The sequence below is a fragment of the Xiphophorus hellerii genome, chromosome 13, assembly GCF_003331165.1.
Source record: "Xiphophorus hellerii strain 12219 chromosome 13, Xiphophorus_hellerii-4.1, whole genome shotgun sequence".
Classification (NCBI taxonomy): Eukaryota; Metazoa; Chordata; class Actinopteri; order Cyprinodontiformes; family Poeciliidae; genus Xiphophorus; species Xiphophorus hellerii.
Window position 1 is genome coordinate 26,415,095 of NC_045684.1, and position 12,035 is coordinate 26,427,129.

A 12,035-nucleotide genomic window follows, 5' to 3' on the forward strand; every position below is an offset into this window, starting at 1 on the left:
TAGCTTTAAAGATGAATGTTCAAAAACCCTAAAATAACAAATAGACAGACACATCCATGGATATATTCCAGATTCCAAAAGCATTACTGTGAGAAGGCATGAGAGGACAGAGCAGGAGAAGGAGCCATCTTACTGCCCTGTCTGGACAATAGGACAGAGAGGAACTGCTTCCAGATTTCACCTGTGTTCAGAAGCAGCAGAATGAAACTCTTAGAATCTTCCTGCTGAAAATCATTTTCAGCAGGAAGATTCTAAGAGTTTCATTCATTTTCAGAAAATGAATGTCACAACTTTAGCTGATTTCAAAACAACTTAATATTATTCTAGGGGTTTATGCTCTGCCACAAGTTTGGAGCCCATGAAGTGTTTCCATTTAGTGGAGGCTCAGGCTGCAGACCTGTCACCTGATGGTGTTGTTTTCTGTGGTTAATCCTCGTGGCAGTCCTGCCCTCTGTTATCCCCTCTGTGTTTGGCGCTATACTTATGTGAGCTGACAGTATCACAGAGTGCCATGTGCTGCAATAGCCAGTGGGAGTGGATCACGTCAGGTCCTGACCCATTCCTGTCCCGCTCCTGTCTTGTTCTTCCGGCCCCCTCCTGGTCCCTTCCTGCTCTTAAGCTGTTACTTCACTGTGGCTTGAGCAGTGAAAATTTAAACAGTAATGTTCATTACGTTGCTGTAGAAATTGCATTAATGCTGTTTGTTTAAGAAAATAATGACACTCTGAGAAGAACTGCTTAACTTAAATTCTAATTGAGAGGCAGGATCAGTGAACAGTCTCTGTTTCCTCTCTGTCAGCTCTGCAGCGAAACAAGCTGTTGTTTGCACAACAAGGATTTCTGAGGGTGAGATTTCCTTTGGAGATTATCAGGTGCTTGGAACTCCCTGCAGTGCAATTTGCAAAGTCGGGGAGAAGAGGAAGGCAGATTTGGTTTTAATGCCTTTTCTGACACACAGACAGCAGAGTCACATTAGTCAAAAGAAAACCCCTGAAGCAAAGAAGTAAAGGAAAAGTTTAATGAAATAATATCCTTTATTTTGCATAATAAGTTCTGTGCCACTTAGGATACTGTATTCCTAAGTACATGACTAAAATGTCTTTTAAATATTTGTCAAAAGAGAAATGTAACATTTAAAATAGTTTGTGAGACTCTTAAAAATAAAAGCATCAAACTTATCCCAGCTGCATTTTACCCGTCTTACATCACATTCTACAGTTTTTTTTTGTTTTGTTTTGTTTTTTTTTATCCTCTCCAGGGGGTCTTTTTGTGGGCTCTAGTGTCCCTTACATGAAAGTAGGCTGACAGGAAAGAGGGAAGGAGAGGGGGGAAGACCTGCGGCAAATGTCGCCGGGTCCGGGAATCGAACTCACGACAGCTGCGTCGAGGACTCAAGGCCTCCAAACATGGGTCGCGCTATCTGCTATGAATAATGGGTCTGACTTTAGACTGTAAATGCTGTCAAACATCAAGCAATGGTTTTAGGATTATTAATATGTTTTAGAGGATTTTTTGTGTTTACTGCTGATTGTTTCAGCTCCCTTGTGACTGTAAATGCTTGATAAAGCATTGTTTTGTTGTAAAACCTTCACTGCTTGCTGTTTTAGGCAGGTGTTTGTGGCTGTGAAGAGGGCTACACTGAAGTGATGACATCTGACGGTGGGTTGGATCAGTGTACTGTCATCCCAGTGCTGGAGATCCCAACTGCAAGTGACAACAAAGCTGACGTGAAGACCATTCGAGCCTACAACCCTGTCCAGCCTGCAGCCAGCGCCCCGGGCAGAGCAGGGAGAACCTGGTTCCTGCAGCCCTTTGGTCCAGGTAACACACTCTGGAAGGCTGGTTCTATACCTCAGACAACCTCAGGTGCATTTCCATGCAAATATCTAAGCATGTTTCTGTTACCTGGGTTGAAGTGAAGATACTTGTTTGCATCACGAGATCAGCAGGTTAGTGTACAACATGCAGCAAACAGACTAACGACTTGAAAGAGACAAAATAGAGAATATATCTTTAGGCATTAATTTTAGTTGTGTATGTGATGTGTGTATGTGATGTGTTGTCATTTGTTTATTTATGTGGGTTTTCCTGATGAAATAGTTTCCTATATCCATTACAATGCTTTGAAATATTTTGTACTGACTTAAAATTACAAGACTTATAAGCAATGGAAGATTTTATTCTGAGCTTGATTTGTTTGTTGGTTTGTATTTTTTTGTGTGTTTACCCACTCTATGCATGTTTTTAAACTTTGATTAGTTCTAGAATGTGTAATATCATGTTTTTTATGAATTCCAAAATTTTACATTTTATTAGGCTTTTCTTTATTGCATAAGATCCACTGAGATTAATAAAACTGTTTTCCAAGAGAGACCAGTTCTATGTCCTGGCAGTAACATTTGTTTTGAGAGTTGATATTGAAATTACAAGATGCATTTTGAGTCTCACTTTTACTAACTTTACTAACTTTTACTAACAGAGTTAGAGCTGTACTGCCTCTTGTAGGCCAGAAAATGAACTGCAATAGTAAATATATATCACTCAGTTCTGTGAAGAATTATCCTTTCTCCATTTAGGTTCTAAGTGTATGAGGTTGAAGAAAAGTCGTTGAGATGAATTCATTAATTCCATTTATCAATACCAAAATACAGCTGGACCATTGTTCATGCTATTTTTATGAGCTAGCAGAACAAAATGGCGTCTAACAACAGTTCACAGTTCTCCTTGTTGGCCTCTATCTAAGCTACGCCCTAAAGAGGGCATCCCTAGTGTGTCATTTAAGGAAATGACACACTCATTATCTCATTTCATTTAAGGAAATGACACACTCACACATTAGCCGCAAAGCTAATGTTAAAGGTAACATTAGCTTTGCGGCCGTGTGTCATGTGGGCGTGTGTGTGTGTGTGTGTATATATTTATATACAAGCATGCAAATAGTTAAAAGAGATAGAGGAAAACACTGAATTATTTATTTTCAACAGTTCAAAACATTTACAAATGACTTTTGACATACATGTGGCTTCTTTTGATTTTATGCATAGAAGCTCTATTGATTTTAGATTTAAAGATGGAATACAGCTTCTGTTTTTTTCTATTTTTGAAACATGATCAGAAATGCTGTTTTGGTTCATTAAACTTTTTTATTATACACACACAGAAGGAAATAATATCATGCAGACCACAGCCCTGTAAATGAACACAAATAATGTGTGTGTGTGTGTGTGTGTGTGTGTGTGTGACTCTCTGTGCAGATGGGACCCTGAAGACTTGGGTGTACGGCGTTGCAGCAGGAGTGTTTGTTTTACTCGTCTTTATCATTTCAATGACATATTTAGCCTGGTAACGTACCAAACCCTTAACAATTATTGTCAATTATTGTTCCACATTTATCATTTTTTTCATAACCTGTGTTGCCATTTATCAGCACTGAGTGATGTGATGGAGCTGACCATAAAGAAAAGTGTTTTAATGAACAAGTTGGAGGACATATGTGGTTTTGATAATGTATGTAGGATTTTTTATAGCTTCATTATCTCAATATACTGTATATATTTCAAATTGAATTCTTCAGCAATTAATGTGACAACTATTAACACAAATCCCTGCTGTAGCTAAATCTGGCATCTAAAAAGTGCCACCTCCAAACAAACAGAACTATTATTCTAACTGTCATGGTGACCAACAAATCTCACCTCAGGAGGCAGCATGTTCCAATATGAACTGGCCATAAATACAGCTGTTTCTCTGAGGCAATTAGTTCTGAACAGATGTAGTTTAAAAGTAACAACATGAGCTTGTCTTGTACTAAAATCAACAGAACTTTAAAGCCATGTTGTTAGGAAAAGGCTGTAGAGATGGTTAATCTTTTTGTTGATTACTTGCTTCAGGCCACGTTTTTCCTCCACTGATGCACTTTGTGTCAAACTCTGTCAAATTTGCTCTTTTTGATTAATAGGTCGGTGTTAAGTGGCTTAACAAAGAAAAATCATTCCACTGAGTATTGTCAGAATTTTAAACAGAAGAAAATATCAGAGACCTTCAGAAATCCTGGCAAGTTATAAATTAAAATCACTCAATTTATATTAGAAAAAAATCTGTCTGATTGGCAACAAATTACAGCTCAACTTTTGGCTACGAAGCACATTAAAACCACTGAAAACCCACCGCATGAAAGTGCTGGTAATTTCATTTCTGTTAATCTATGTGAATAAAAGTTAAACAGCACACAGAGCATTTGTCTTGACAGCCAAAGCTGAGTTCTCAATTTTAAGATTTGTTGTTTTTGCTTTATCCATCCATACATGGATGGATGGATAAAATAGAGCAATAGAACAATGACTACAATAATGTTTGAATTCAATTTTAAAAATTGTGCAACTCTAATTTTAAATGGTAAAATTAGAATTATTAAAATGGAAAATATGTAGGGAACGGTGTTTAACCACTGAATTAGTTTAACATGGTGTTTCTCCACAGACTCCAACTATAGGAATCATCTAGTTGAAACCATTAGTCTGGCAAACTAAATGGTCTCCTCATGAGCAGAAATTAAAGCTCCATCACATCCCTGCTCAGTCTCATTCATTAATTTTATTCATTGGTTTTTTGAGTTTCTCATCATTTGTCCCTTTTGTTCTTCATTTTGCCTTCCTGTGTCACCGCTCTCACTGTGCTCAGTTATTGTGGTCGGTGCCTTTGCCGCAAGTCGAGGTCTGATTATCCCTCAGACAGGACTTACTGGACGGAACCGAGCACCTGCACAGTGCCTTACACCTGCCCTGCCTGCCAGAAACTAGAACAAGATGAGTTCAATCGGCAGAGCCAGCTCCATCAGTGTGGTGCACCACTCCAGCAGCCGCCACCTTCACAGCTGGAGCACTCTCTGCCACCACCTCACTTTGAAACTCTTATCACTTAGTCAGGGACTCGCTCACTCCCTGTTGCATCACTGCACAACCAAACAGCAGGTGCCTTAACACAGAACAGCTTTTGCCTCCCAGTGGATCCTGTCCTGTGGTGAGGTGAGCTGGACATCACACACTGCAAATGACCGCAGGGTCGTATTGCAGAGAGCTCTCTCCACATCACCACCACAGAAAGACAGAAGATTTATTCTCTAGAAACAGTTTTGCTGCAATGAAAAAAATGGACAAAAACAAAAACAAACCTTTTTGTAACAGGTTTACATGAAAATAAAGTCTTTAGCAGAGAAACCCAGTGAAAGCAGCAGTTTACAAGCCCAGAATATTAATTAAAATGTATTTTTATAATAACATATATGAAAGTATTTTCAGTATTAAAGCACTTGAAAGGGAAAGGAGTGTAGTAAGTAATTCATCTAAAACCTCAACACTTCACAGGTTGTAGTTATTACTACTGTGGCACCATCTAGTGGTCATCCCTTTACATGACATTCTCATACAAAGTCATTTTGTTCATGTCAGCCTTAAAGCTGCAATGCTTCTGGGTTGAGGTCAGAGTGTCTAAGGAACAATTGTTGTTGTTTGTCCAATGTGCAGCAAAAAGCCAAAGAAGCCACAGCGACGGCAGATGAACAACAGACTGAAGCCTCTGACTCTGGCCTATGATGGAGATGCCGACATGTAGAAGTCTTCCTTCTTACAGACGTACTGTACAAAATTCTGTCCTTGCTCGGGATGCAGGGTTGCTGGTAATACCCGTTAATGTCAGGGTCACTACTGGGCATTGGTCAGCAAATATGCAGACTAAGTTTCTGACAGAAAAAGAAACCTCTGAGCTCAAGACACTATAACTCTGTGTTTATTAGCAGCTTTGATGTTTCCATTTTAACATTTTAAATGTCATTTTTTTTAAAGAGCCTTCATGACTTTACTATCTTCCTCTGGAAGTCTGCCTTTGCTTTTCTGACATCTACTACCACCAATTGCATTCAGACCATATTTAGTGGAGAGGAGGAAACCAGAAGACATTTGCTACAAAAGCACAAATACTCAGTCGTTAGTTGATCATTTCTTAACAGCTTAGTTGCATGGTCTTTGCTCCACCTTTGCTCTTGGTCCTTCAAAGAACATTTTGTCTTCTCTTAGTCATTGCTTGACGGACGGAACTGAAAAGTAAAAATTTCACCAAAAAAAAGGAAAGCGAGCCCAAAGGATCCTCGAGCTGCCGCCATTCTGCCTGCCTCTCCCTTCTTATTTCCAGGCGTGATTTTGCACTATATTAGTGCAGCATGATATGTACTTATGTCTCGCTTTGCCATATGAAAACTGCCTCTCTCAATACAAGATGATGTACAACTCTTGTGCTAGAAATGTACAAAAATACCTTTTTGCTAACAGAACTTAACAATGTTTGATAATTTTTTTGTAATACCTCTTGTATGTTGTACAACAGAATTTTGTAAATAGATTTTTCAGTGATTTCACTTTGGCTATCTAATACACAATGTACTGCTCTATATCCAAAACTCTGTTGGAGCCTTTATTTGAGCTGGTAACTGTGACTTTACATTAGGATTTTTGACCATTTTAGGAAATTTAAGTTACAACAATAAAATGCCCTTACCCAGCTGAAACTACTAGACTAAAAATCTCTCACTAATCTATACATTTCTGATCAAAATCTTAAGAAAGGGCAACACTGTTTGCATTTTGTGCTGGTGGTTTGTAACCAGGTTGTCAGCTGGTTTCTAAATGCAAAAAAAAAAAAAAAAACAGGAGCAAGAGAAAAAACAAGCAATAGAACATTTTATTGAATACATAGGAAGTTGCTCCACTCATATCGGACTTTTTAAACATTCGTACATCCCCAAAAGTTTTCTGTGGGAGTCCATTCAGGATAATGTGCAGGATGATCCAGGATGATCCAAACTAGGCTCTAAAGACAACAAGCTGCTTTCTCAGGTAGCAGATGGATGAAACCCCAACCCTTCTGGTCATACTGACCGTTTAATGACTCTAGAGCTGTCTTCACCCAGCTATATGAAGAACTACTCATTCACATTGGAAGCCATCAGGTCAATCTAATAATTTTTATTCTCATCAGAAAATGTTAAGATATTCAGGCTTTCAATGGGCTGGCAAATCTAAATGGCCAAGTTAGCAGTGTGGGCTTTGAAAACTTTTATTTTATTCTTTAAGGTCATCTCTCAGAAGTCGTCTTTATGATAACTGAACTGCAGTCAGAATTAGTGAGGACCTTAATTTGAGGAGGATTAGCTTGTGTTTTCACACACAACAGAACATCCAGCTCACTGCAGGTGAAACCTCTTTAGGTCTACCTTTAGACATTTTCATCCCGTAGCGTTTTAGAGGCCTATAATGAATCTCTTATTACATTCAGCTTCAGCAGTCATGTCACTTTATGAGACAAACTTGCTTGCGCAGCTCAACAATCCTGCCACATCCAAAGACAGAAAGTTTCCCAACTTTTGTCTTTCTGACAAAAGCAGGAATACTTTTCTCAGGACGGAACTGAAAAGTAGGAATACTTTTGTGAGGGGAACTTGACAATATAATGAAAATGACATGAAATACCCAGATTTTAACTGTTTGAGGCAGGTCTGAACAGGATCTTAAACTTTTGATCATCTGACAATTAGGTCTGTTTGAGAGCTTAAATGCAAATTTACCTCTTTTGCCCACAATGGTTGATGATAACATGTTGGGCAAATTCAATTATTTGCTCACAATAAAAAGTCTCTTGCTTCTGTGTTTTCATGTTGCATATTGCTGCTCTTACAGGGCCATCATTCACCTTTGCATGAAATGTGAATACTTCAAAATTCTTTCTTAATATTTTAACCAGAAATGGATTCCAGTTTCAGTTTTCACAAGTTGTTTCTCTTTTCTTCATTTTGTTTTTAGAAACATAGTTGTTTATCTTTAATTACTTTTTCTGCTATTTAAAGGAGACCCATTATGCAAAATGTACTTTTTGATTCCTGCTACTGGAATCACAAACTGCTACTGACGTGGATAGTAGCACTTTATTTGAATAAAAGTGACAGCAATAAAACAGCTCATTCTGAAAGGAGTTCAAAGTAGGCAGAACTAAACAGGTGAAATATCATTGTCTTAAAAGGATTTTGTGCAAAAAATGTAAAGAACATTGTCTGTTTCACCCATAGATCAATGTTTCTCTATTCCGGTCCTAAGGAGCCACTGCCCTGTGTGTTTTACATGCATCTTTGTTCCAAAACACCTGATTCAAATGATAGCATGACCTCCTCTGCATGTCATCCAGAGCTGCAGAAGCCTGTTTATCACCTACTTATTCCAGTCAGGTATGTGGCAGAAGGGAAACACCTACAGCATGCAGGGCTGGGTCTCTGAGGACCAGGACTAAGAAACACTGCCACACACCCATCCTATGTTGTTTAAAGGGAAGCGTATTAGGTTCTCTCAACCATCTTTTTCCCATGTTTGTACTTTGAATAAATACCCATTTATACTTCAATCTGCATTTATAATCTGTCTTTCAAAGAAATGAATGCATTTAGCGCAACATTTTGTATGAAAAGACAGACTTTACAGTTTGTAGTAGTAAATTGATAAATGACTGAAGCCCAGTTGCAGGTGTTTAAAAAAATGGAAACACTGGATGTTAATGGAGGGGTGTTGTTCTGGTATTATTCATCTTGTATCAAAGACAGTGTAACCTACAGAAAGCCTTTATGGGAGGGTTTATTGTTAATCTCTAAGATCCTTCAGTAGACAGAGTGGTAATTAATTAAAAATAACATTTTGAACATGTTTTTTTTCTCTTCCAAATGACAGTGCCCTTAATTTTAAACAATAGTTTTAAAATACAACTCTTTGCATTCCAAATGGTCATCCCCAAATACTCCAGTAATCCAAAATATAACAAGTCACTTCGAGGTGGTAGGAAGGATTTTATTGTTTTGTGGAATGTGTACATGGAATGTTTAATTTATTTTTTTCTAAGCTTATTATTTGTAAATAATGGTTTTATTCTTAATTTTATTTATTACTAATGTAACACAATGTTTCTTTTTGTACTGCACAACATGTTTCACATGAAGGCAATTGAAAGACAAAACAGGAGTGAATGTGGTTGTAAAAGTGAAAAAGCTACCTTGTAAAAAGTTGCTTCTAAACTTCTCTTTCCTACTGTTTCTTTATATGTATTTGATTACCTACTGATAATAAACAATCAAAAATATGTTCTGTTATCTTTGAGGTGGATTCAGTCAAACATAATTATGAACTGACATTTACTAGATTTCACAAGCACACCTATTGACCCATAACCATAAATCTTTTACCTCTTCATATTCATACACGATACAGCATTTCATCTGCAAGGAAATATGCAAAGCAATGAAGCAGTGCCCAAGTCAGTCCATTTACAATACAGTCCAAATCGATAGTCAAAGTCCAGCCAAGATTACATTGCACAATTCAGTAACAAGGCATTTCAACGTGCTTTACTCAGTACAGTAATTAATTATAAAACAGAAATAAAAATGACATTTTTTCAAATGCTTTCATCAAGTAGATATACTGTACATCAAATATATTGATCAACGCTCCACTGACTAGGAATCAAAAGCAACTCTAAACAGGTGGAGTTTTAGTCTTGATATAATGCAACTCAGTGTTTCAGCAGTTTTACAGTTTTCTAGGAGTTTGTTCCAGATTGTAGCAGCATAGAAAAAGAATGCGGCTTCTCTGTGTTTGGTTCTGGTTCTGAGGAGCAGAGCAGACCAGAACCAGAAGACCTGAGTGGTCTAGGAGGGGATAGTGGAAGGTAAGCGGGAGGACGTTAGAAGTGGGGTGATATTCTCTGTTGGTTTTAGTGAGAAGTGAGCAGCAGCGTTCTGGATCAGCTGTCTGATTTTCTTAGGCAGTCCTGTGAAAATACTGCTGCAGTGATCAATAGATAAATGCATGAATGAGTTTCTGTAGATATTGGTCTAAAGAAAGACTTTCTAAAGAATCATTTCCAGGAGTTTATTACTCCTAAAAATGTTCTTTAGGTGTGACCCGAACCAGTCCAGTACTGTAGCAGAGTCCGACCCAACTCTCCAGTAACTTCAGTTTAACGGTCAACAGGTGACACACCTCTTTCCTTGTTTTTAGCTGAATTTCAATGACTGGTTACGTCTCCAAACACCAGCCTGGCTGCACCTGAAATGGATGTTCTGTTTGCAGAAACAGGTTTAGGTAAGACAAACACTGTTTCCCAAAAAACTGAATTTTCGTATAAGACCTCATAACATTGTGGTTGATCTGAACTGAATCAGTCTTGTAATTTGCTTGCATGATAAAAAGTGGATAGCCCACCAGAGCTGGTCCTGTAGATCACAATATCAGTGATCTTCATTTCTGCTTTTAAAAGCGTTGAAAATAATATTTTGATGTTTTCTTTCTGATTTTTTTTGGACAGTGTTCTGTCCTACTGTACAGCATTCATAGCTGTCTGAGAGCCAGAAGGGAACCTGACAGTCTTGTGTTTAATTTTGTGTTTTACTTATTTGGTCAGAGAATGATGCAAGCTGCATTGAGACTGAATTGATTACTTTTTTACATAATCAGATATTTGATTTAATTTTGTAACATATCATAACAGCATTGAAATAACAATATAATGTAAATTTGTGTTTCTACAGTGTTTTACAAAGTGTCCTTAGCATATTGCATCAAAATGTCAAAATTCTGAATCTTTTTAAGGGATTTAATTTTGTAGACTATGGGTGTTTTTAATAACTGAGAGGTGTTGTCCATTTAAAGCAAACTGATTCAATTCCCCCCTTAGTACAGGAGGGGTTAGGTTATAAAATATTGTTTGTATAAATCATACTTTACTGTTCTATTTATCAACTGTAAATGTAGAGCAGAGAAAAGGAAGGTTGAAGGTGTAGGGAGTCTACAATAATATAATACACCAATAGATGTCGCTAAAACACTGCTCAACTTCCCAGCTTCCTATCTATCCATTGGAAGATATTCACCCAATGGCAGAGCCACTTTATTAACAGTTTAACATTGTTCCATATGTAAACAGTCAAGTGTAAACATTAAAGTAAATATTCATATTTGTTTGATTTTGATTAACGTTTATGGGGATAGGACTTTAGATATCTATATATTTTGTACGTTTTTGACTAAGACCACAGTTTGCCTTAAACTTCTACTTCTCATCTAGAAGTGGAATTAGATAAGAAGAGAGTGCTTTGCTGGAGAGGGATGGGTCAGTGGATATTAACCTTTGTCAAAGAATCTTTGCTCAAAACACAAGAAGCTGGAACACAGTGCTTCAACATTCAGACAGTCCAGGCCTCTGCCAGTGTTCCCATACTGTGCTGTTGGCTTCTCCCTGCTGCACTAACTCTGTCCTGATGTGTGTGCAGACAATCACATCTGATTATTTCATTCTTATGTTGGTTAAATTGCTGTCCTCTGCTTGTTTAAATAATGTAATTACCTTTATCATTGGAGTCCATGATTATGATCAGATGTTTGGGAAGTGAAACACAGACCGGCTACATGGTTTTGGTCGTCTCATTTAATCAGCGCTTCACGTAATCATGTCTCTGTCTTCCAATTAAGTTTCATCTACCAAGAAAAGGATGTCCTACAGGCTGTGCTAATCAGTTAAAGTCATGTTATGAGACAGGTGACTTTACCACAACCTCAAAGACACAGAAAAAAAGAAATATTCAGCAGATGGTGGAGAAATCCATTTTATTCTGGAAAAAACAAATGGAAAACCATTTTCTTTCTCTGTAGATAGAACTAGTCTTCACATCTGCCTTTACGTGGACTAACATTTTATTTAATTTTCAATGTAATTTTTTTTTAGAAATGCATCTCTTTACTGTAAGTACTATATTTGCTGACATTTAACAGTGGCAGTAACTTTTACCTTTATTTGGTTTAGAATTTATTGAACATGACTGTACTTTTTATCACTGGAAAGGAATTAGCTATATGCTCATATCAATTTAAATCTATTTATATTTCACTGACTAAGACTCAGCCTTTTTGTTTATATGATTTGAATGTTTTCTTAGTGTAACAAAACTG

General features: G+C 37.4%; 1 protein-coding gene across 1 annotated transcript in view; it reads left to right on the plus strand.

The window, feature by feature from the left end:
- Window positions 1–9,168, plus strand: part of thsd7aa (thrombospondin, type I, domain containing 7Aa) — a 97,091-nt gene extending 87,923 nt beyond the window's left edge. Inside the window, exons 26-28 of the mRNA XM_032581556.1 lie at window positions 1,608–1,821; window positions 3,255–3,342; window positions 5,523–9,168. Coding sequence (XP_032437447.1) covers window positions 1,608–1,821; window positions 3,255–3,342; window positions 5,523–5,610 — 390 coding nt within the window. The 3' untranslated portion in view covers window positions 5,611–9,168. The remainder of the gene's footprint in view (window positions 1–1,607; window positions 1,822–3,254; window positions 3,343–5,522) is intronic.
- The last annotated feature ends 2,867 nt before the right edge of the window (window positions 9,169–12,035 follow it).